This window comes from Sciurus carolinensis, chromosome 15 (genome assembly GCF_902686445.1).
Source record: "Sciurus carolinensis chromosome 15, mSciCar1.2, whole genome shotgun sequence".
NCBI lineage: Eukaryota > Metazoa > Chordata > Mammalia > Rodentia > Sciuridae > Sciurus > Sciurus carolinensis.
This window is the reverse complement of record NC_062227.1, coordinates 82,893,783-82,920,151: the sequence shown is the minus strand read 5'-3', so window position 1 is coordinate 82,920,151 and position 26,369 is coordinate 82,893,783. Positions and strand designations below refer to the sequence as shown.

General features: G+C 48.7%; 1 protein-coding gene across 1 annotated transcript in view; it reads left to right on the top strand.

Moving 5' to 3' along the window:
• Pard6g (par-6 family cell polarity regulator gamma) overlaps nt 1-26,369 on the top strand; it is a 55,664-nt gene that overhangs the window by 3,869 nt on the left and 25,426 nt on the right. The window contains exon 2 of the mRNA XM_047526013.1: nt 18,801-19,023. Within this exon, the coding sequence (XP_047381969.1) occupies nt 18,801-19,023 (223 nt within the window). The remainder of the gene's footprint in view (nt 1-18,800; nt 19,024-26,369) is intronic.

Here is a 26,369-nt window from a genome sequence, read left to right as displayed (position 1 = left end):
AACAGGTTCAGGGACTTGATCTGGGAAGTGGCATTCAAAGGAGACTTGTCAGGAACCCAGGTAGGACATCAGTCTGGGGGTATGGTGGCATTAGTGCACCCAGAAGGCTGCCCACCTCTTGTGGGTCTGTGACCTGTGGTGAAGCATTCTGACAGCCTTCCTGGGGCACCACATCTAGGCAAGGAGTCAAGCCCTTTCCTAGGACCCAGGGCACTTCAGATACAGGGCAGCGTCCTCCCAGTTTTATGGAAGGGAAGGGTGTCCACAGTTTAACACAGCCATTCAAGGCCTCAGATGCTTCAACGTCTGAGAATCATGTCTGGCATTAGAACCAAGGGAGAGACATCCTGACCTTTCTGTACAGGCGTCTCCTGGACCTTTAGAGAAAGCAAGGAAAGAGAGCTGGGGATGACCCCGGCAGAACAGCTGGGCAGTTGGGTTTGTCCAGCTGGCTGTTTCCATGTCAAATCCAAGTCTACTGGCTCCCCACTTCCTCTTGACAAATTTCAACTGTACATGAACCTGGGAGCCTGAGGAGGTGCCATCTCCTTTCAGCTCACTACCACCCTGCCAGTCTCTTCCCAGCACACACCAGAGCCCTGCTCTACAGCTGCCCTGAACACTGCCTGCTGTTCAAAGGTTACGTTCTACAATATGTCTTAACATTTATTTAATGTACCTCCATATTTATGTGCATATATGTGCCAGATGGGTTCCAAATGTATTGCAAGTGCAAATAACAGTTCATCAATCCCTGTCACAACCTGTAAGAAAAGCTCTCTCACACCCTCATCACACACAAAAGGACACTGAGCCACAGGAGCCTCTGACCTGCCCAGGGTCATAAAGCTCAGCACAGGACCTGGATCCCACAGAACCCACAGCCTGACTCCAGCATCCTCAGTTGGGCCACTGTCTGCTATTGGTGGAAGAGGACTGGCGGCTCTTCTTAGGAAGCCCAGACCAAGGCATAGATGCAGGTGTCCCATCCACCTCTGTGTAGGATAGGAGGCCCTGGTTGTCCAGGTCTAGAGCCCATGGAAGCACTGGGGAGTGAGCCTTGTGCTTTAGAGAGAAGCTCTGTTCTTCTTGCACACCATAGAAGGTTCCTGCTGCAAACCTTCAAGGGAAGCCCTCTGTTTTGTGGCTGTTCTATGAAGTCTAGTCCTACCCTCGGTCCATTCATTTGCTTATTTGCTTGCTCCTCTATTGAGCTACATGCCAGACCACAGGACCCTTGCTGGGATACAAGGACAACCAGGATCAACACCATCCCTGCCTTTGTCAAGTGAGTGGGCAGATTTGGCTGGGTGGTGGGGTCCTTTATCCCGACATTCAAATCCTCAACTTCATATCTTCACGAAGCCAGACACTCCAGGGCAGCCCAGTTTGCTCTCTGTCCGGCAATGGCAGCTGACATGTTGAAGCCCTGGGGTTGCTCTTATCTGTTCTCTCCTCTATGACAGAGAGGCTTGCCAGGCGGGCTGGCTCAGGTCTGGGGTTGGCTCTTCTGGAGGGTACTAGGCTCCAGTCTGGACCTTGCCTTCTCTGGGACTTTTCAGTCTTCCCCTCATGTGTTCAAGGGATTTAGTATGCTGAGAGGCCAGAAATTAACAGGATTCCTGAGTCAGATGCGCCAAGGGAAAATTCAGCATCTAACATGTGAAGAGTGGTGCTTGGTATACAGTAGGCACCCAATAAATGTCTGTCAAGTTGATTCAAATGAGAAAGGACTGGATATTCCTATTAGCTACTAGTTCACAAATGGTCTATTAGGGTACTTTAGGAAATAACCTACTTTTTGAAGAAGGTGATAAATACTTAATTACAATTGGCTTATTGTCAGGGCATCTCAGAGAAAGGCCAGTGCCTTGTCCCCTCCCTGCTTATAAAGGTGGGTAATGCTTGTGCCATGGGTCAGTGCGGGGCAGGTCCGGAGAAGATGAGCTCAACAAGACAAAACAACTTAGGAAGCAGAAACTCCATTGCTGTTTCTGCTGCTGGGTCTCCTGACTTTCTCAGTGCTCTGCATGGCCAACTTTGCGTCTCCAGGATCCAGCACTGCCCACTTCCTCCAGCAGAGCCCTGGGTGCCAAGACCACCCACTGGGAATAGAGGAGCTGACCACTTCCTGGGCAGTCACTTGGGACTGCTCCACCCTGTCATTCCCTGCTCCTGGGGCCCAGGCTGTGCTGCCCTGCCCCACCTCTCCCTGAGCTCCCTCACAGCCTGTCAATCCAAAGCGTTAAGCACTTGGAACCTCAGCGCCTTTTCCATTTCCATGCTACCTGTGCTCTGGCTGTGTTGTGGGAGTGACCTCAGCATTGGTCCCACCTGCAGCCCGGCACTGGGGTTGTCCTTACTTGTGTGCATAGACTGGCCCCTGCCTGGATTTAGGGTGAAGCTGTGGCTATGTCAGGTGTGAGGGCACAGGAGTCCCAGGAAGACTTAACCACACTTCTTAAGTACTTGTGGATCAATTAAAGCAAATCAGGAAGAGTGTGTTCTGCAGAACTTAGGGTCCCCTGCTGCTGTGTGAAGGTTCCAGCCTTCTATTCAAAGCTGAGGTGATGATGACTTCTGAGTGTCTTGGTGATCCCTTCATCCACAGCAGCAGGGCATTGTGGGGAAGCGGGCTGGGTCAGAGCTGACAGTTCTGCTCATTCCGCCTTCTCGGTCCCCACATGGCTCCGTTCTTGCACTTGTGCTAGGGATGTCACTGCTGCATGTGGGGGACTTCTCTGCTTCTGAAAGTCCTGCCTTCTGAGTGAATGTGTCTGCTTTCTACCTTACCTCATTGGTATTCCTGTCAAAGGCTGGATTATGTCAAAGGCGTGGTTCAGTCCGTGACCACAGATCTCTGCTGAGACAGAATGGATGAACTAAAGCACCCAGACCCAGAACACTTCCCCTCATTGGCTTCTTTTGGGGATGTATGTTGGTGTGAAAGGGCCAAGAGGGAAACTGGGACCCTTAATGCAGTGGGCAGCTATCCTAGATGAATTCCAAAATGAAAGGCATATTGGTGTTCTGCTCTCTGTGAGCAAGGGACCTGTGCCACTGGCTGCCCACAGTCCTGACATCACTTCCTCACTGATCTGATGGGGTGTCACTGTGGGACACAGCATACTTCTCTGCCTGCTGTGGAGGCAGTGGCCCCTGCCCACACTCTGTGACTGCAGCCCCTGGGGCCTATCAACACCAGTACTGATGCAGGGATGAAGAATGAGCACAGACTCGCCACCAGGTCTGTTCTGCAGCTGAGCTGTTCCTGAAATTGGACCATGTCATTTAGGTGCTTGGTTATGTCTGAAAACTTCACAGGAACATGCCTCTTTGCAGGAGGTGGCATTGTTTGCCTGCAGGGTGACCCATGTCTATCAACAGGGGCTGTAGATGTCAGGGAACCACTGCTGTGAAGCAGGGCCTTGAGGAAGCCCCACTCCTGCCTCACAAGATGATGAGCCCGGGGCCCTGCATGCGAGGTCTGTCCCCCAAGGGGTATGTGGCCTCACTGGCTATGGGAGGGGCAAGGAACTTGAAGGTACCTCGGTCAGCTTAGGAAGTGTTCATGGCCTGGCCAAGGATTAGCACCTGATGCTGAATGGCTGAGGTGTGCCATTGTGATGTTGCCCCAGGTTCTTCCTGCAGCCTGTTTCTGTGGGCCCCTTCCTGCTCCAAAACCCTGGTCAGTCCTGTGGGAGAAGCTGCCACCCGGGCACAGGAGGGTCCAGGCATGGGTGGCATTTTGGAATGAAGTTTTATGTTAGGCTCCTCTCTCCAGTGGTATCTGCCAGGTGCAGAGGTCTCTGTTGCTGCTCATGACACCTTACATGGTAGGCAGTATCCCCTGGCTGTAAAGATGAGGACCCTGAGGCTCAACAAGGCGGAACCATTCAGAGTTCTGAATTGCAACACCATCCTGCATACATCTAATTCATCATCCCTGCCTCCACCCCCAGAGAAACAGACAACACCTGCAGTGCTGAGGTCAGCGTCCGCTGCCTCCCTCCCTTGTCTCCGGACACCGACTTGGGGCTGGGCCGCTTCCTAAATGCCTCCTGCATCCTGTGAGATCCCCTCTCCTTAGCAGTCTGGGCCTTTGATCCTGCCATGAGTGCTGGTGGCCTGGCTGCTGGGCCATGAGTCTGGCCCTGTGCAGTCTGTCTGGCAGATACAGGGAGTACAGACCAGGAGCACAGGCCTGGCCCCCTTACCCACTTCCTCTGCTGCAGTGGCTCTCTGTGGCTGGTCTGGAGTATTACTGAGCCTTCAGTTCCTGGCACAGAAGGTTACTTAGCAGAGGCCCACCAGAGAGCACTGCTTCCACCCAGAGCTGCAGGGTCCAGTCTTTCATGGAGTTACAATAAAGCCTTTTTGTTTTGAAAATGGCCTTAAAAATAGCTGCCTTCCCACAGTGGAAGGGACAGGCTGAGAAAGCTAAGGTTCCTCCTCAGAAGTCAGGACACGTGCTCAGCTAAAGACCAGTCCTACCCCACAGCGTGAGCTAGGCCCCACAGTTGACTCTGTCACAGATGCACACACAAACATGTGCAAGTTTTGGTCCTGAGGTTCGGCACCTGAGAGTAGGCATGTTGTGCTTCCCCAGGCCTGCAGGGAACAAGCAGCTCAGGGCAGGTCTCACTCTCCCATGTCACAGTGTGAGCCCCGGCATGCATTCCTATCACACTCACAGCAGCCTTTCAAGAAATGTACCCTCATCCCTGTCCTGCCAGGGAGCACAGGCTCAGAGCTTAACACATGGTCCAGAGTTACAATACCAGCGGACCTGGAGCCTGGCTCCACCCGACTTGGCCCTTTTGTCTGAGTTTGTAAGTTGCCTGATCCAGCGCGTACTCGCTCAGCTCCTCTGCATCTCTAACCTGGAAACCACCTGACTCTTCCACATATCATGAGTGCACGTTGGAATGTGCCCGGTTTCCTCTGCAGGCCAGGGTTGCAGCCATGGAATGACTTCTCGGGAAAGCCCAGTGGAGGTGGGCAGGCCTGGAGAAGTCCCATGAGCAGGCCCCAAGCCTGGCTGGCCCCCAGGTCTCTCTGTGCCTTCCTGTGCCCAGCTTCTGAGCAGCCCACACTGTGGGCTCCCTTGTAGAGAGCCCTTCTCATCCACACCCAGTTGTCTTCTCCCACCTGGGGTGTCCCTTACTCCTGACCACCCCCCCACCACTGGAGCAGGTTTTGTCTTAGCACCTCTTGTAATATGACTTTTGCTCCTTCATTACCAGCTTTGTGACTTATAAGCTAGGTCTTACACTTCTGGTCTGTGAAATGGGGACAGTGACACCTCTCCAAATAGGCTTGGTGTCAGGACTAAAGGGCATGCACCTGAGGCCTAGCACTGACTTTGTGGTCTGGATCATCTCTGGGCCTCTCCTGGCACCAACCAAGCCTATGTTAGCAGTGCTGGTACCCTGGGTGCAGAGCACACACAAGGCCAGAACAGCAGGCCTGTGGGCAGGGTGCATGGCCCACAGAAGCGACGCATGGGGCATAGGTGGGCTCTTGCCCCAGCAGGTACCTAGTCATCTCATGCACCATGTAGTAATGGCCCAGACAGTTCTATAGGTGTGACCACAGCACCACCATCACCCTGGGCCATAGTGGGTGGACAGGGCACAGGAAGGGGCCAGGTCCCACCCTGTCTGACTCACAGCCTGTGGCCCGATTTCAAATGTGTCCCAACGTGTCAGCCAGGAAGTCATCCCACGGTACACCATTGCCCAGTCCCACGCTCCGACAGATAGCTCGTTGGTTGGCAGCTTGTTTCTTGTTAGCCTGCTGCCTCCTCTTTTCCTGTGTAGGGTTCTCTCCAGTTTTCTATACAATATGTGCATGCACACACACTGCTAGGTTCTGCCCCTCAAAGGTCAGGACAAATCCTGCCCACCACACACATATCAGACCCTTCATAGCCTGGATGTGTGGGTGTGGCTGGTGGTCCAACCTCTGTCCCCCTTCCTGAAGGTTCTGCTCTGAGCCAGGTCTCTGACAGTCTGAGATTGCTCTGTGGTTAGTGCTGGACAGTAAGACAGGTGAGACTTCTTCCTCCAGGATTGCTATTGTGACCCCAGGACCCACCTCCAAGGAGAGCTACACACCAGAGGTGACTGTCCATTGCAGCACATGTCTGTGCTTGCCTTCCTGCCCATGATGGGCCCTATGTGCTGTCCTGTGCTGCCCTGGCCCTGGGGCTGTGCAGGCTCCATCAACTTGTGCCACAGTGAACCCTCCCTCCACACCCACTCTTTCCTCTCCTTACACACCCAGTTTAAATCAGAGCCTGGGTTTGTAGCCGCACTGCTGGCGTCCCTGTTTATAACCGTGTGCCTACTGTTTGACGTCCTGCCGGCCAGCACACCCTCAGCCCCCTGAAGGCAGGTTGTTTTTGGGCACCATGGACCTACCCCAGCTCGGGGCCAGGCTTAGCTGGCATTCAGGACACCCTAACCCTGCTGAATGAATGGATATGGAAAACGCTCCTATGCGTGTGAGCTGCTGATAACCTGGTCCTCGGTCATCAGTGCAGGCCAGGCCCCGCTCTAGGAGAAGGGGACTGGTTCCTTAGACCTGGGGGCTGAGGTCTTGTGCTGCTCCAGAGGATACTGGTACTGCTGGTTCAAGGGACACCACCGGGAGCAGGTGCTGGAGCTTCCTGCAGGGGCCCACCAGGCCCAGACTCTGTTGGTCTGTGGAGGCCCCTGGCTCACAGGATTCCCAGCTTGGGTGTTGAACCTCTACTGTCCTGTCAAAGCAATTTTCAACCCATTTGAGATCACACAGCCAGTTCAGTATTGTGTTCTGCTTTTCTCCTTCACATAGTGCAAAGAATTCCTGGAGTTCTTTAAGCCCTCTTTCTTTCTTGTCTCTCTCGCTCTCATTCCTTGTCTCTTTCATCTGTCCTTCTGTCTCTTGACAGGATCTGGCCAAGCTGCCCAGGCTGGGAGCTTGAGGACTAGAGGATGTGCCTTTGCCCAGGCTTAAACCCTCTTTAAACACCACTTCTGTTGAAGTCGTCATATCTTTGTGAACATGTCATTTCCACTTATGTCCTCTTACAGTTTCCTTTTTTCACTGTTGTAAATATTTTGATGAGCATTTTCTGTGGAAATTTCTGTAGATGTTTTGGATGACCTGCGATTATTCTCACCAAGGGTCTCGGGGTGGGGCCTCACAAGTTACAGGGTACCTAGCTCAGGTGAGGTGGGGTCTCGTCTAGGGGTGGTACATCCTCATGATCCAGGGCAGTGGTCCTGGAAACAGCACTGTAACTGATTGTTTAAAGTCTGTTGGGACCATCAGGGGGAAGGAGGAGGGGAGAGAAAGGGGAAATACTGGGGAACCATATTGACCAAATTACATTGTTATATCACATGCATGTATGAATTTGTAAAAACAAGTTCCATTATTATGTATAATTATGATACACAAATAAAAATATGGGGAAAAGACTATAGAACCATAAAAATGAAGACTGAGGGGTCCTTCATGTGTGAAAGATGGGAGTGCCTTTCATGCAAGATAAACTTGGTATCTAAAGAGAGCGCTTTGCAGAGTAGCCTGAAGATAACATCCCAGTAAAATGTGACCACGAGTCCACGCACTTTCCCAGGTCCAGAGCAGTGGCAGTGCAGGGACTTTCACCTGGCAGTCCATTCAGGTGCTTTCCTTTCCCTTAGTTACTCTGCCTTCCCCAGTACAACCTGGGAGACCTGCTGTGGGGGCCTGCAGTCCTTGGAGCTAGGAAGGTTGAACCAGAGTTAAGTCTAGGGTGCTGAATGCTAGGGTGGAAGGAGGGTCCTTTGAATCACATTGGAGGCTCTCTGTCCCTGCCCCTGTGTTTGAGTGCCTAGGTCCCCCAAGTCTTCCTTCTTCCCACTCTGCGCCTTCCTGACACACAGGGGCACATGCCTCTCCAACAAGGGCAGCTTCCCTCGCGTTCCTCTCTGGGACCAGAAATGACAGGGTGGGGGGTGAGTTCCCATGGCAGCACACCTGTGATGGGATGTGGAGGTGCAGGAGGGAAGCCTGAGGGACTCAGGGCTGTCCTCAGGAGCAGGACTGGCCTCGGCCCACCCTAGCAGTCATGCCTGAGGGGGCCAGAGGACCTGGGCTGGCATCCACAGGACTGGAGCCATGCTGTTGGGAAGAGAGGGTTGGAAAGCAGGCCGCAGATGGGAGTACAGGCTCCTTTGATGACTAACAGGGAACTGGGCACTTGGGAACACCAAGACCCAGCTTCAGGAGACTGGAGGACAGAGTGACCCCTGTGCTGTGGAGGTCGCTGTTGCAGGTAGCCTCCTCGAGGGCTTGGAGCCTCCTGCTCTTCCACCTTCAGCACACGGTGAGCCTGCTCAGCTCTGCTTCTGTCTTCTTGAGGACACAGGGCTCCTCTGCTTGTCCTCACATTCCCAGGTGTGTGGCACGGCACCTGTGTGAAGAGGTGCCCCAAGAACATCCTCTTCCGGTGACTGTGTTTGAGTGCCTAGGTGCACCAAGCTTTGAGGGATAAAGTCAACACCAAAACACAGCTTGGGGAAACTGGCACAGTGAATAAGTTCCTACTTATGAGTAGATCAAGTAAAGAGTGAGTTCAAGGAAAGAGACGTGTGTCACTCATATTTATATTATGATATGATATATATATTATATATATTTATATTATAATATTACTCATATTATGTCATCCATAAATGTGACCTGGTCCTTCTGAGCCCTGGTGGCTTGGTGTCCTTAGCCATTCTTTTCCCAGAGTTCCTTCTGCTGAGCAAAGCATGGGAGGGCTGCCTGGTGCTCGTCAGGCATGGAACCCCACTTTAGTGGAGCCAGGGGCAGCTGAGTGGATGAGTGCTCCCTGGACTTCCTTCTTGGGTCATCTGGAAACAAAGCCTTTGTCCAGGAAAGCACTGGGTGAGCCGCCTGGTCACTGCACACCACCTGCTTACAGGGTGATGGGACCGAGAGCAGGACAGGCATGGCCTTTACATGAGCAGTGGAACCTGCAGGAGGCCCCTCCCTCAGGTCATTGAAGGACAGCAGAGGACCCAGGTTCCAAGTGCCTCCTGTTATGGGACAACAGCCAATGAAGACAGGACTGTTTATAGTTCTTACTCTTCTGAACCCTGGCGAGGAAGACATGGCCAGGCTCAGCGTGAAGGTGGTGGCTGCTTTACAGATTCAGGAGCATATTGGAGGCCATGTCCAGCAGGAGCTGCACCTGGCTCAGCAAGAAGCCTTTAAATAAATAGTAGCTCAGTAGGAGATGAAGCCTGGGGACCTTGTTTTCAGAGTGAGAGAGTGCATGCATGCCAGGCTGCAAGTGGCTGAGTTTGTGCCACAGACAGCTCTGGAGCAGGCCGCAATGAGGGTCTTCTTTCCAGCCTAGACTTAAGCCCTCTGTGACCGGGGACAGCTTTTCACCCTCCTGACTCACCAGCAGAGGGACTTGGAAGGACACCTCCAACTGAGACACTTATGATTTAGTTGAGGCCACAAAGACAGCGAGGCAGCACGCTGAAGTGGGCCCAAGTGTGCCCACCGCAAGGGACCTGCCAGTGAGGTTTACCAGCTGAGTCAGGACTCAGGAAGTCTCAGGCAGGCTGGAACTGGGGACTTCTGTTCCTTTTAGACAGAAAAGTATGTATATTTTATAGTCATTTATGCTCTGAATTAAATATTTCTACACAGAATGGATTTGTTTAAATGTAGGTATGTTTACCCCTTAGCTATCAAGAAAAAGAAAATTTTACATATTTAATATCTTTTGCCCTGGAAAATAAGAAATCATCACGATAATGTCAAGGTATTGTCCTTGGGAATAAACACTGTGTGGGAATAGATTCATGTTGTCAGCCCTGCGACTCCAGGGGTCATCAGTGTGCAACTCCAGCTCCACACTGAGAAGGCAGGTGCAGGAACACTAGCAGTTTGGGGTCAGGGTGGAGACCAGCGTGTAGGGGAAGGCAGGTTCCACCCTGCTCGGGTGCCTGCCCTCTGTCCTCCTTACCCTCAACGCTGCGACCCATCTGAACTGGAAAAGCTCGCCCTACCAGCCGGGCCGATGTGCACGTCCTGTGCCTCCCCAGCAGGACACGGCCCCGCCTTCCCTGAGTCCTGGCTCTCTGTCTGCTGCCTGGCTGTGCTGACAGCAGGTGCTGGGACCCATCTCTTCGTCCTTCCTGTGTGTCTGGAGCAGCAGGGCTTCCACTCAGTGCTCTCCCAGAGCCTCCTTCTGTTTCTGAACATGGTTTTCAATCAGTTTTCAATTGACTATTTTAAAAAAAATTCATCTTTAAGGTGAACCTTTCTTTTAAATAACAACTCTATAAGCTATAATTAATGTGAAATAAAATTCACACCTGTAAAGTATAAAGTTCAGTGGTTTTTAGTAGTCACAGAGTTGTGCAGTCATTACCACTAATTTTAGAACGTTTTATTCACCCAAAAAGAAACCCCCAGGGCTCAGACCCCTTGGCAGCTCCTTGCCCCAGCCTGTGGCAGCACCGTCACTCTTCCTGTCTGCTGAACTGCCTGCTCTGGGTGTCGCACATAGGTGGACACAAATGCTACCTGGTCTTTGCGTCTGGTGCCTTCCCCTGGTCAAATGCTCTCGAGGTTCATCTTGGCTGTAGTGCGGGCTGTACTGCATGCCTCCCTGTGGCCGTCACGTCTGGATGTGACCCTCATATGTTTTCTTTATCTGTCCTTCAGTGGTAGACATTCTGGATGATGCTGTCATGATTCATACTTTTCTGTGTGAACATGTGCATTCATTTTGGGGGGATGTATGCCTGGGACTGAAATTATTGGGTCATGTGGTAACTGTTTAATATTTTAAGGAACTGGCCAGGTGCAATGGCACTTGCCTATAATCCCAGCAGCTCAGGAGGCTGAGGCAGGAGGACTGTGAGTTCAAAGCCAGCCTCAGCAAGAGTGAGGCACTGGACTAGGCTTGTGACTCAGTGGTAAGGCTTGCCTAGCACATGTGAGGCACTGGGTTCAGTTCTCAGCACCACATAAATAAAAAGGTATCGAGTTTATCTACAACTAAAAATATTTAAAAAAAAAAAAAAAAAAGAGGCACTAAACAACTCAGTGAGACCCTGTCTCCAGATAAAATACAAAATGGGGCTGGGGATGTGACTCAGTAGCTGAGTACCCCTGAGTTTAATCCTTGGTACCCCACCCCACCCCCAAAAAATGTAAGGAACTGCCAACTCTTTACCAAAGCAGTTGTACTATTTTATATTCCTACAAAAAGGCATAAAGGTTCAGATCCCTTTTCATTTCTACCAAATGTTCTTATCTTTCTTATGACAACTATCCTAATGGATTTGAAATGATAACTGTATTAGTCAGCTTCCATCACGATAAGGAAATACTTGAGGCAATTAACTTGTAAAGAGAAAATTTGGCTTGTGGGTCTGGAAGCTAACATGCAAGCCCCTGCCCAGGGCTAGTGGATAGACAACACATCCCAGCAGGGAGCAAAGCACTCTCACGAGCCAGGAAGCCAAAAGTAAAGGTGGCCCCCGCCATGGTCCCCAGGGGCACGCCCACCAGGCGGCTCTTCCAAGGTCCCTCACACTAGCACCACCCTAGGGACCACAGCTCAACACACGGTGTGCAGTGACTCCTGCTTTCAGTTTGCATTTCACAGTGACTGATGTTGTGAGCTCTGCTCCTGTATCTAGAGTCCGTTTCTTTAAGGACATGTCTATTCAGGTTCTTGGCCCACCTTTTAATGGGTCGGTTTGTCTTTTTACTGTTGAGTTTTAAGATTTCTTTGTATGTTCTGAGTACAAGTCACTTATCAGATATCAGATATCTGATTTGAAAATATTTTCTCACATTCCACAGATTATCTTTCCACTTACTTGGTGGTACCCTTTGAAGCACAAAAGTTTTAAATTTTCATGAAATACACTTTATCCACTTTTTTGTTGTTTATACTTTTGGTATCCCATCTAAGAAATCATTGCCTAACCCAAGTACTGAAAATGGAATCTCCTGTGTGTTCTGAGTTTCACAGTGTGACCCACCCTGGGTCTGTGATCCAGTCTGAACTCATTTCCCTGTTTGGAATGAGCTGGAGTCCAGCTTTCTTGCTGTGTATGTGGACCTGCAGTTTTCCAGCATGTTTGCTGAAAAGACTTTCTTCCCCCCATTGAACTGTCCTGACATTCTTATGACGTCAACGGGCTCTCCCCCTGCCTCAGTCCTAGCCCATCAATCATCTGTATGTCTTTCTTTATGTCAGCACTACACCATAAGTTTTGAAATCAGGAAGTGTGAGCCTCCAACTCTACTCTTTTTCAAGAGACTATTGGATAATCGGGTCATTTGTATTTCCAAATAAGTTTAGGACTATCTTGCCAATCACTGTAAAAAAGGCAGCCAAGATTTTGATAAGGATTGTACTAAACCTGTTGATCAATTTGGGGAGTATTGCCTTTTTTTTTTTTTTTTTTTTTTGCCGTACTGGGGATCGAACCCAGGGCCTTGTGCTTGCAAGGCAAGCACTCTACCAGCTGAGCTATCTCCCCAGCCCAGTATTGCCATTTTAACAATATTAAGACTGCTAATCGGTGAACATAGAATATTTTCCTGTCCATTTAGATCTTCTTTAATATTTTGAAACCATTCTGTAATTTTCCGTGTGCAAGTTTTTCCCTTCTTTTGTTAATTTTATTCCTAAATATTTTATCCTTTTAATGCTGTTCTTAAGAGAATTGTTTTCTTAATTTCATTTTCAGATTGTTCATTGCTATTATATGTATGATTTATTTTTGCATATTGATATTATGTCTTGCAGCAATGCTGAATTTGTTGGCACTGGCAAATGTTTTACTAGATTCCTAGGATTTCCTGTATATAAGTGTGTGCCTTCTGTGAATAGAGCCATTGCAACTTCTTCCCTTCAGTCCAGTGGCCCTGTTTTCTTCCCTAATAGTTTCTGTAGAGCCTCTTGTGCAATATTAGATAGTAGATGTGACAGTGGTCATTCTTGTTTTGTTCTGGATTGCAAGGCATGGGTCTCTTTAACTATTAAGTATGGCGTTGACGGTGTTTTCATAGAAGTCCCCTATGAGGATGAGGAAGTTTCCTTCTGTTCCTATTTTGTTGAGTATTTTCATCATAAAAAGATGTTGTGTTTTAATTTTTTATCTATTGTGGTGATCATGTGACTTTTGTCTATTAATATTGTGTATGACATTGATTTTTAGATGTTAAACCAACCCTGCATTCATGTGATAAATCTCACTGATCATGGTGTGTAGTTCTTTTAGATGTTAATGGATATGATTTACTAATATTTCTGACTCTTTTTCAACTCTTCCTAATGGATGTTGTGTGGTTTTCTCCTCCAGTGGTTTCCTTTTTTTTTTTTTTTTTTTGCAGTACTGGGGATCGAACTCAGGGCCTTGTGCTTGCGAGACAAGCACTCTACCAGCTGAGCTATCTCCCCAGCCCCAGTGGTTTCTTTTTTAAGGTAAAACTGGTTCACAGGATAAATTGGGACTCATTTCCTCCTCTTATTTTTTGAGAGAGTTTGTGAAGGAATGGTACTAATTTTGTAAACATTTGGTACAATTTCCCTGTGAAACCATCTGGGCCTAGACTTTTCTTTGTGGGCATTTTTAAAATTGTGAATTCAATCTCCTTACTTGTTATAAGTTTACTGAGATTTTCTATTTCTTTTTGAGTAAATCTGGTATTTGTGTCTTTAAAAGAATCTGTCCATGTCTTCTGGGTTATCCAATTGTCCTGGAAACCTCACTGCATTTGATATGATGTCTCCTTCTGCTCCCTTTGGCTGTGATAATTTCTCAGGCTTACCTTGCTTTGGATGGCCATGTTAGTTTTGAGGACTAGTCAGATATTTTGAGGAATCTCTCTCAGTTGGGATTTGTCTGTGGTGTTTTTCAGTGTTAGAATGAGATGGTGGACTTCAGGGATGAGAACCACAATGGTATAGTGCCCCTTCTATCACTTCTTATTAAGGAATGTGCTGTCCATGTGATCTGCCATGATCCATGCTGCCCTTGGTCCCCTGGCTGAGGATGTCTTCCAGGCGTGTCCACTCTAAAGTCGCTCTTTCCCTTTCTACACTGTGCTCTTGGGAACAAACTTACTGTGTTGGGCCTACATGTGGGAGGTGGGGAATTGATGCTCTCCGCGCTTGGGGGTGGCTTTGTCCATATCAATTATTTGATGTCCTTCTGCATTGGAGGTCTGTCTATTCTACTTCATTTATTTATTCAGTCACTTATTCATATCATTGTAGACTCAGGGACATTTATTTTATACTTTGAGTTATAATTCAACACTACTTTGTTTTACACTGGGAACTTCTCAATTGGTTCCTGTTTCTCTTTGATATACTGCATGCTTTGGGGGGGATGTTTTTAGCACTTCCTGGCTTTCTGGTACTTCGGTGGCCCAGGTTCATGTTTCTTGTGCCTTCTCCTAGAATCAGACCCTTCTCCTAGGACCCATTTCCTTGGGTGCAAGGTTCGATTGGTGCTTCTGGAATGCCTATAGAGTCCTCAGTCCTTGAGGTCAGTAGTATTGCCTCCTCTTGCTTCCGATTTTAGTAATCTGAATCTTTTCTCTTTTTTTGTTCATTTTAGTCAGCTTTTTTGCTGCTGTGACTAAATGATCTGGCCAGTACTATTGTAGAGGAGGAAAAGTTTATTTGAGGGCTCACGGTTTCAGAGGTCTTAGTACATAGAAAGCCAGCTCCATTCCTCAGAGTTTGAGGTGAGACTGAACACCACAGTGGAAGAGTTTGGCAAAGGAAAACAGCTTACATTGCTATCAGAAAGCAGAGAGTTCATTTCTTGCCTCCTGCCTAGGGTTAGCCATTTTGCCTGGGAGCCCTGCGTCCTTTTAGGGGGAAAGGATGGAGCCTGAATCAGGTGCTAGGGGTAGGGGTAAGCTTTTTGATAACGTTGTCTACTAACTTGCCTGCCAACGGAGCCAGGCACAGCAAGATAAGCTTTCCCTAAAACCTTTCTTAGTAGGTCCTGATCTTGGATTGAATTTGATTACTGATTTAGAGGGAGATCATCTCGCAGGACAGTGGGTTCCTTGGCAGCATGTGTGGGGCAGCAGAGGTTGGACGGTGCCTTGTCTGAGGCCCTAGTATGAACCTGCCCTGGAAGACTCAGTAGAAGTGACCATGCTCCCACCAGTCTTCACAATGGCTTGGGTCATGGTCTTCCAACACCGTGAGCCCCTGAAGAATTCTGAACAACTACCACTAGTGGGTTGTAGCTCAGTGGCAGAGGGTGTGTCTAGTGGGTCCCCAGCACCAAAAAGTCCCATAGGGGATAATGTACTTTAATGTTAGCATCTGAAGTTTTTTGAAATATAAATAGTACAAAGGATATAATTTCCACCATGCCGTAAATATTTCACTTAAAAATAAAGCTTTTTAACATGTGATCTTTTAAATATAGCAAGTGATGTGTGAAAGCTGTTGTGATTTGATACCACCAGCAGATGTTTTAAAATAGGATGGATGAGCTTTTTGTAATGATCAGAAATTATACATGAAAATGTTCTTTTTTTCTCCTTGATTCCTTCTTTTCATTACTCTCCCAGGAAGTTCTGTTTTATTATTTTATCCTAATAATACATACTTAATTACCTGAAACAACAATGTATACTTTTCTCTGCAACAATATTTATAAACATTGATATTAAAAGTTCTCTCATGATACTGTATGACTCTGTCGTTAGAGCTTCTTCTAAGCTGGTGTGAAGTTTCAGTGCTCAAGACAAGTCCTAGAGATCTGATGCACTCTGATTAACATTCTTCAACTGTGCACTGAATAATGGCTAAGTAGCAAAGTGTATATATCACAGTAAGAAAATTCCAGATTGAGTCATTGCAGTTCTTATCAAATCATGATTGCAATATAGTTGCAAAATCTGGTGAAGAATTATTTGTATTCAAAGTGAACATTTAAAATCCTTCCTGTAATGAGGGTGTTTGTGTTACATGAGCTGGACAGGCCGCTTCTTCACTGTGCTTTGATTACACAAACAGATCAAGCAAACACTTACCCCAAGGAAGGTGGAAGCAGGATGCGAGGGGCTTCTGCCCCACTCGCTCAGCAAATCTCTCCAGGTCACCTGCCAGAAACAAGAGAGTGAAGTGGTCTGTCATTAAAATTGTTTCAATAATCTATTAACTGACAGTTCAACTAGGACAACTTTTGATTTTGATGAAAGCCAATAATGGGAAGCCACTTGATATGAAAGATTTATTGCTTGATCGTTAAGTCCATGTGCTTTTTCAGTTTGAGTAAATGTGCTGAAACCATGTGTCAGTGGGTCACACCTGTTAATTCCTTCATTTGAAGGCCCCTGGTTCAATCCGATATAATGGGGGAAATAAACTACTAATCTAGAGTCCCATGCTAGCAACATTTTTAAATAAAATGCTCCATACATCACATTCCACATCTCTTTTGTGACACTATGAGCACCTTGAACATGGGAGGCCGCTCACTGCAGCAGGGCAAGACCAGGGTCATTGTCAGAGACTTACTTGGCCTCAAGAAAGGCCTGAATCCACTCTTCTTTTCAAATCAATGTGAACATATGTCAAGAGAGAAGTCATTAAAATACTGAGGAATAAATCGAGCTATCTTAGAGTAGCTGCTGAACTGAGACCAGAACACTGTAGGTGGGTCTTCTGGGTGCCCTCAGCACTGAGGCCACAGTGAGGGTGCTGGTGAGGGAAGACAGTGCGCTCCCATGTGCCCGTGGGGACACTCTGAGAACCACATGTGATAGCCAGAAACAGCCAGCACCCACTATTGCATTCTGTCATGGGTAGTGAGAAGAGAGGGTCTGCTGACCAGAGAGGAAACAGCTTTGGGGGGTGCGGTGGGTTGTCCCAGATACAGCTTGAAGCTGCCCCAGTGAAATAAATGTTGTGTGACTTGATAGGATAACCAAATCCAAGAGAATCACATGAAACTTATGTCGCAGGCTGTGTCCCCTGTGCCTTGAAGGTGTGCATCCCGTGGGTGGAGCTGCCTTGGGGTCCTCAGGCACTCCTGGTGCAGTGTGTGGGGATGCCTTCAGGGTCCACAGGGCGTGCCCACCTATGGTGCACCCTGGCACTAAGTGCTGAGGAGGAACATAATGCTTCTTTGAGTAACAGAAGAGGGAGTCTGGGGCGTCCTCTGTACCCCGTGACTGCCTTTCCTCTGCACTTTCAGGATGCAGCTGCCGTCAGAGCTGTGACTGTCCAGACACTGCACTCTCGGGGGGTCTGCTTCCCCTGCTGACTGTGTAGAGGGGGCTGAGGAGTCGGTAACTGAAACCAGAATGCTGCGTTGTCTCACAGTCAAATGCCAAGGCAGTGCAGCTGTGGGAGAGGCTTTCTTCTTTGCTTTAGATGACCTGAAGGAGGTAGAAAGGGGACTGGTTCCCAGCAGGGCACCTGGAAGTTAGGGTCTGGTGGCCAATTCCCACAGAACAGTGGTCTCTGCAAGGCCAACAGCACCAGTTTCTTCTGGGAACATTAGACACAGATTCTTGGGTCACACCCCAGTCTGAGGTGTGATGATTCTGACAGCCCATGATGTGAGAGTTTGTCCAGGACTTCTTTGTGTGTCTAGATGGCATAATGGCAGGTGTCTGTGAACATCAGACATCTAGCTTGTGTACATTCTGGAGGCTGTTGGGTTGATTTTCACCTGTACTAAGGGATGCAGGTCCCTACTGCCAGGTGAGGGTCTGTGGCATGGCTCAGGTGATGTGGACAGGAGCCAGGATCCTCCAGGAAGGTGGCCACCTACTCTGCAGGCAGCTCTGTGGGCAACTGGATGGGGGCAGCTCTGTGGGAAAAGGGTTGGTGCCTGGGCATTTCCCCATGTGGGGCACCTGTTACAGTTCAAAGGCGGAGTATGGTATGCCTTGTGAAGACTCTGGGTTTGTTTTTTGCCAGGGACCAGAACTCACTACCTATCTCCCTGGACTTGTGAAACAGTCCTTTACACTAGGTTCCTCTGTGTTTTCAAATTTATTTCCACTCCTGATCCTTTTGAAGTGCAGCCATTTGGTCCTATTAAAATGGAAATCAGCTGGGCACTGTGATCCCAGAAACTCAGGAGGCTGAGGCAGAAGGATGGCAAATTCAAGGCCATCCCCAGCATCTTAGCAAGACCCTGTCTCAAAATAAAAATGAATAGAACTGGGCATGTAGCTCAGTGGTAAAGCATGCCTGGATTCAATCCCAGTACCAAAAAAGGAAAAAAAAAAAAATCAAATAAGGACACTTTCTAGTTTAAGATTAAAACTCATAAAGACTTCACCTTGCCCTTATAAAAATGTCTGGAAGATATTTCTTCTCTGCCTGAATCTCCTGGTCCTGTTGTGGGGCTGTGTAGACACCCCTGGGACCTCTGAGGAGTGGAGGAAGGATTATAGTCAGCATGGACTCCTGAGTCTCACCCTCCAGGTCGGTGTGAACTTGACCTTGCTTTTCTGACAAGCTGAGCCTAAAGGACTCTCCAGTCCTGTCCTCAGGACATGGGCTGCATCCCTGTCAGTGTGAGCCAGTACACTGCTCCTCCCTCTGTACTGGTTCATTCCTTGATGCCCCTCCCTGCCTGGTGGTCTCTCATTTGCTCATGGTCAGTTAAGTGACTGTGGCACAGCTGGCACTATGTCTCTGGGGCCTGGCTGAGGCTCAGGAGCCTCTTGCTCCATGAACGTACTGTCCTTCCTCTGGTTCACCCCCGTGTCTTGCATTGTAGTTTGGGGCCGAATTCCGAAGGTTCTCCTTGAACCGCCACAAGCCCGGGAAGTTTGAAGATTTCTACCAGCTGGTCGTGCACACCCACCACATCTCTAACACTGAGGTGACCATCGGCTATGCAGACGTGCATGGGGACCTGCTTCCCATCAACAACGATGACAACTTCTGCAAGGCAGTCTCCAGCGCCAACCCCCTGCTCAGGGTCTTCATCCAGAAACGAGGTAAGGAGGCTGAGTGGCTTAGAGTTGCTTATTAAAACATGTGGCTTTAGTTTTGACTGCTGTAACAGGACCATGAGATTCTGTTTTCTAACCTGTAGGAGATTTAAAAAATTAAACGTTTTGGTCAACATTAACTTATCAGAACAGCTTAACAATGGCTAAACTGCATCTTGCACCTTAAATAGTGTTGACTTCTGTCTTTTAAACACTGAGGAAAAATAATACTGATACTTTCAGTATTATAACTGGAAGCAAGCAAATTCAGTAATGAAGAGGCCATTCGTCAGTAGCCTAAGAATGAAATTTGAGGGCACTAGTGTGTATTCTCCATGTCTTTTAAGATTGCAACAAAATGTTAGCTTTAAATTATAACTTTGGTTAATGTTTAGCTCTGAAGGCCTAACTTTGCTGCAACAATATCATTTTATGAAAACATAAATGACCAGCTTTCTTTCCTGAGGAGTGGAGGAAGGATGGTTGAAAGGGGGTGGGAGCCGGATGTGTGCTCGTCTGGGACCGCACACGGCTCACAACCCACAGTGCAGTTGAGACTGTTCCTCTTCAAGATGTCTGGGAGAACCTTGTCATTTCAAAATAATCTGCTGGAAGAAGGAATGAACTGCAGGCAAGACTTGAAATTGGGAAAGTGGCATTTTTACAATTGATTTAGTAATGACTCTCCCTCCTTGCTGGTCAGACCTGCTGTGTGCACAGTGAGGACTTATGTGGACAAGACAGACCTGTGTTGACATGGAGAGGGTGTCCTCCCTCCTGGGACAGACCTGCTGTGTGCACAGTGAGAACTGACTGCCTCAGAGCAGAATGACCTTGGGACCCTTGCAAAGTGGCACTACAGCACGCTGCATCTGCAGTTTTGTACTTACTTGTAAGTGACTCTCTGGTAACTTAGGAAAGGCTCCATGGAAGGGAACCTGAGCAGAGACTAGAAGAAGCTGCATGGGGGTGAGAGACCAGGAGAGCTGAGGTGTGGAAGTTGGCCACTGGCTTTGCATATGCAGGTCAGGTCCTCTGTGTCCTGTACCTCAGTGTTCTTGTTTGCAAACGAGTTGCAATGGTACAGTTCTGAGCAGTGAGCTAGCTTATAGTCTGTGCTCTGTATATATTAGCTCTTCTTGTTATTCCCACTCATGGCAATGGAGGGACAGCAGGAGACCGCTGACCTCACAGCAGGCTGAGTCACAGGCATGAGATCAAAGCCTCTGCATCTGCAGACCTGGCTGAGTCTGCAGACCCTGCTGTTGGTCTGAGGGGCCAACACAGACCTGCCTTCCTGACAGCAGCCAGGGCCACTGCTGGGGAGCAGGACCGGCCACAGTCTTTGAATGGCTTTGTGCAGCCTCTGGCATCCCCTTACTCTGTTCTTTGTAGTGGCCACCTCCTGCCCAGCCGGTCCTGGGATGGCTGCCTGCACCTCATCCCTGCCTGGAACTCTCTGCCCCTTCACATCTTTTGGGAATCTGTGGACACTCTCTGTCTTCAGAAGGGCTGGTCTCAGTCTGCTCTGATTTGCTTGCAAGGCCCTCACCTGTTTTTCCCTCAGGTTTGTTCTCTCTTCCTCTCTGTTACTCATAGCTGTCAGGGTGCTGTCCATCCCCACCAGACCCTGAGCCCATTGGGGTTACTCTTGGCTGTGCCACAGCAGCCTCAGTTCACAGCCTTGCTCACCAGGGGCAGGACAAGAGTGGAAAGCCCTGGATAGACAGCTGTGGACATGGGCCTCATCATGCATCATACAGAAAGTCAGTCTTTCTGTCCCTCGCTGCAGGGTGGGTTGAAGCTGGGCAGGGGCTAGCCTGAGCAAGGTGCCTCTACTGCTGGACCACTAAGCTGAGGCAAGATGGGCCTAGGTTTGTCTCCTGGCCCACTGTCATGCTTTGGGGTTCATAACCATCTTCTCACCCTCCTCAGTGGGTTCCAACTAGAGATGACAGGCATGGCAGGGAGCTAGGTATCATATGTCTGGAGACAGCCAGACGCCCTCATGTTAGGACCAGCTTGCCGATCTGTCCCTCAGAAGACTGGCTACTGAAGTCATTGGGTTTTGAGGCCCCAAGGTCAGGGCTCACAGTTCACAGCCTCCGGGCATCAGCATCAAGAGGCCAGTTGCTGCTCACCATCCTCCACTGCAGCTACACCAGAGTGGCATGCTGTCACTTTCCACACTGGCGTAGCTTATTGAATATGTCTTAAGAGGAATCTACATTATGATCACAAATGAAAGTCACCATCCTCCTAATACATATTGAAATAACCCACAGCTGTCCACCACTTACTAAAATCTCTTCCCTCAAACCACACAAAGACATGGCTGTGCAACTTCAGGCCAGCATCTCTGGTGATGTAGGTGTAAGCCCAGCAAACACTGGAATGAGGACAACGCCCACCCTACCAGGACCCACGCATGGTGCTCACATTCATTTTCACAACAGCCAAAGGGCAGACGCAACCTAGTGTCCATAAGCTGGTGAATGGACAGACAGACTGTATGCATGCAGTGGAATGTTATCAGCCACATGACTCTCAGTGAACTCCCAATCAGCCGAGGGTACTGCACCAGACATAGGTTACTGCATGGCAGCTCTTACTGTTCATCCTTGCTCAGTCCTCTGTATTTGCAAATTTGCCTGCTAAAATTTATTTGTAACCCCAAATCGATACTCAGCTATGGTTTTGTGGTCATGTGATAGAGTGGTAAGAAATTCAAGTGGCCAATTTGCACATTCCCAGCTGAGGTCAACAAGGGGTCTCTGCTCCTCGTTTGCTCATGCCATAGACCAGTGTCCATTCCTTGTTCTGCTGATTCAGCCCCACACTTTCCACATTCCTGCACTTCTTGGGATCCTGATCCTGCTGCTTGGATGCCCTGTGCCTCACAGGGAAGAGATGTGCTTGGAGAAGCTTTGTTCAGACATGCTGGTCATGAGTTTTGTGTTCATGGTGCTGCAGTGCACCTTAAACCCGGTGTCTTTAAACGGAAAACAAGGTGATATATGGGCCAGTTGGTGACAGTGTTATGCCCAGAAGCTACAGGGACTGACCTGTTGTTCCCTGGGACCCACAGCTCCATGTTCACTAAGAACCTCAAAGGAAGAGGGTCAACTGTATATGAAAAGTCCAGGATGACCTATCCACAGGCACAAAAGGGAAGAAGAGCTGGCACAGACTGCTTCTTGGGGTGATGAGATGTTCTAGACTCAGAGGCCTCTGGACACATGAACTCTACATGCATTTCAGCAAAGTGGTAGAAGAGAGCCAAGGCTGGCCAAGATGGTGGCTCCCAACGGAGCCTGGTCCAGGCCCCAGCTCAATGGACTCAGGGCCTGCCTTCAGCCTTCACCTCCCTAGTTCAGCCACCCTCACCACGTTGAGAATTCTAGCTCTTTATCATGTTTGTTCAAAATCTTTAAAATCATTTCTTCCCCTACTAATTGGAACCCCCCGTGCATGCCCAGGAGGGCTCTGGTTGTAGGAACCCTGCACCTCACTGCTGGGCCCAGTTGTGCACATGGCTTTCTGACCTCAGCAGGGATGCAACCTGTGCAGCCCAGCAGGTTCCGTAGCACCTGTCACTTTGTCACCAGGAGAAATGAGACATCTTCGCATCATGTGAGATGTGTATCCAGGTATCTTAAATGTCATTTGTAGTTATAGTTATTTTAAAAGAACTGTACATGTTGTTACTTAATGTATTCATAAGAAAGCACATATAACATTTTATTGCACCATTGATATTCTGACAGTTTTTTCCAGAATAACTTACTTCCTGCGTAACCCTCTTTATTTTTCTTTATGCTTTTAAACCCATTAGTCCAAAAGGTATTCTCAAGCATCCTCAGATTGCTTCAGGGTCAAGGAGGCACCTTCAAGCCAAGTACTTGGTGGGTGCTAAGGACCCGTACTCTGTGCCCCTGCCACCCCTTCCCTCCCTGGGTGCAGGAATATTTGCAAAGCTGACCCAGCCAGTGAGCACAGGACCAAGATCAGTAGAAGAAACTCAGTGTCTCTATTTTTAGCAAAATAAACAGGAAGTGCAGACACTAACATTTCACCACTAACCCATCAGATAAGCCCTCAAGCACCAGCAAACCCATGGTCTCGCCACTTACCTCCACACCCTGCCCAGCCGGAGGGGCATGTCACAGGCCTGCCAGCATCTGTGACTGCCTGGGCATTCCCGGCCCTCTTTTGGGCTCCTAGAATAAGGACAGTGTGTTTATAAATGTTGTGATTTATCAGAAGTCACCCAAAGGTGAATTTGTGTGTGATTTCTCTTAGGTGAGTTGCTAGGAAAAGTAATAAGGAATGTTCTTCAGGCTAAAATGTGTAGGACAGTTGGGAATTTGATACAGACCTGGCGAAGTGTCCAAGTTCAGGCACATGAATCCTGCTCCTGTTTTTCTTGGATTCTTGTGTGTCTGGATCTAAGCAGGGGGCTGCCTCCTCAGCAAGAGGCACCCAGCAAGCTGTGAGAACTGAGTTTCTGATCCCTCCCCATGTTGCTCTTGGGAGCCGCCTAGAGTCTCAAGGTATGAGTGCTGACCTGGCCTCAGGTGCTTGTGCTCATGGGGATGGCAGGAAGCCAGGCTGTCACCCCTTCACAAGACTCATGAGCCTCTGCTGCCACAGATGCCCAGAAGTTTGCATGTTTGGAAGATTTATTCTTCCTTTTTTTTTTTTTTTTTTTTGTTTAAATTTTTTTAAAAGGCAAAAAACCTCCCAGTGCCCCACCATGGGAACTCGGAGAAAACAGCACGCCCGCAGCTTCTCCCTGCAGTGGGCTGAGGAGAATGTGCTGATGCAGCGGGGGAAAAGTGAAGGGCCAAAGGCCCTGTCCCAGAGGAGTGAGCGCCCAGGCGCCTCCCAGCCCCACCCCCCAGATGTGCAGCTGACCCTTCCAGCTGAGCCCCAGGGGCTGCTTTCTAGCAGCCCATGGCCATGGCACCTGCTGTGATGGGATGAGAGTCCATGTTCTCTGCATTGGTTCTGTTTTCTTTTTTTGGTACCAGAGATTGAATCCAGAGGTGCTTAATTACTGAACCACATCCCCAGCAGCTTGATTGATTGATTGATTGATTGAAACAGAGCCTCTCTAAGTTGCTGAGGCTGGCTTTGAATTTGCAATCCTCCTGAGTCACTGAGATTATAGTCATGCACCACCCCACCATGCCCAGGTGATTCTTGCTCGCTTGCTTGCTTGCTTTTGGTAGAGATGGACATAATACCTTTATTTCATTTATTTATTTGTATGTGTTGCTGAGGATTGAACCCAGTGCCTCACACATGCTAGGCAAGTGCTGAACCACTGAACCACAATCCCAGCCCCTGATTCTTGCTTTTGAAATACAATGCATCAAAAACATATCCTAGCATTAAACACTTTGTAAACTATTTTGTTTTTAAAAATTCTTTTCTGTTCATTCTTTCATATTTGTGAAAGGAAATCCAGGTGACATGGAAGTCCAACCCTGAGATCACACTTGTGACAGTCGTGGTGGTGAAATCATCCTGGCCTTTTTCTGTAACAGGGAGCTGGATGTGATTTTGCTTAAAGGCCATCATGGACACTACGGAGATCACTCTGGCCAGACTCTGTATTTTGTACCTTTGGTAGTGAGGAGCTAGGAGTGCTGTGGGTCTCTTGCTGACTGCCTTTTAGACTGCCCTAGTCCTCATCAGCAGCCACTCTGTGAGCACATTCATATAATTACCAGATTCTCTCTTGGCATCAACTGGTAGGTTAGAAGCTTGTGTTTTGAATGGGGATATTCACCTCCAGGGTCCCTCTCCTTGGCAGGGCGTTAGAACAGCATCTGGATTGGTTCTTCTTCCTTTGAAAAAGACACCTTTGAGAACTGCCACTGTGGCCTGGAAGCTCATGGTCTGGGATAATTTGCTCTCATCTTAGCCAAAGTATTAAAGGGCTTAAAATTGTCATTTATTTTCCTGCCACCAAGAGTGGCTCATTGTGTGAGGATGAACGTGCTTATCTGTGCCAATTTTGAGCTTTCTTTTCAAGGTTAGGCAATAATAAGCTGGGCCAAAGTGATTGTTTTTCAGAGTACTGTGTTAGCAGGAATTGTCTTTGAAATGAATCTTTCAAAACCCAAAGCGATATGTTCCTCAGAAAACGTAACAGCTGTGTCTCTTTCTGGGGCGGTTAGGGTTGTGTGCTGGAGGAACTCTTCAGCCTTCTAGAATGGCTGCCTAGGTAAACCAATCCCCACCACCGCCCCTGCAAGACTGCATCACCAGCCGTGGCACAGCACAGGGAGGCCCAGCCTCTAGCCATACTGAGGTCTTGTGGGTGGACTGTTCCAGCAGGCAAACTGGACAGTCATTCCTGACTTCCTACATGCCTGCTGGCCACTCCTCATGGCTAGCAGGCACAGGGTGCCTCTCCTTTCCATCTCTCTCCTTTAATTCCCAAGCTCTGTCTGATGTCAGCACACTCCACAGCTTCCCCACACTCCTCCTGACCTTGCTACTATGTGGGCTCTGGGGCTCCATGGGCTGGCCCAGGACCAAGGGTGGGCTGGCCAGCTCTCTGAACTGGTCTCCTGCCCACCCTCTTCCTGATGCTCAGCTCAGGCAGCAGCATCGTGGTCTGGCAACTGGCCCCAGGAGGACCTCTGACCAGTCCCACAAGGTATACACAGGGAACTATGTCACCAAAGACATTGGTTCCTTGCTCTGTGGAGCCTTGGGCCCCACACCAGAGCCTCCAAATCATGGCTGTAAAGTGTGCAGTGTGGACCCTCCACCCTTGAACCAGGATCCTGGGGTCCAAGGTTGTGACTTAGTTTCTGCATGACTCAAGCACACAGAGAGTCACAACCTGCTACCTGAGAACATGGAGAAACACTAATCTAACTGTAAACCAAGGACTCTTCAAGTTATGTGACGCTTATGACAAACCGCATTGCATGATTCTTCACACTTAGCACGTGATGAAACTGAGGCTTCAGGAAAAGTCAAGCAACAAAACTCTTCTCAGCTGAAGTCTGAATTTCTGTGGTGTCTCCGCTGCTCAGGGCTTCTACTGCACCTTCCCGTGACAGGTGCAGGTGTTCTGCTGTCGCTTTGCTCCTCAAAAGGAGACTTTCCCCACAGCTCGGAACAATCAGCTTAGGAGCTGGAGTGGGCCCCATGGCCAAACCATTTCTGCAGGAAATCAGTGTTCCCAGGAGAGCCACTATTTACCATGCACAAGTGTAGAGAAGGTCATTGCAGAAATGATTTACCTCTACTGGCTTGGAATCCAGAGGCATAAAAATTTCCACCATGAACTCTTCTTTTCCAAAAACGTAAGCAAGATTTGGATTTCC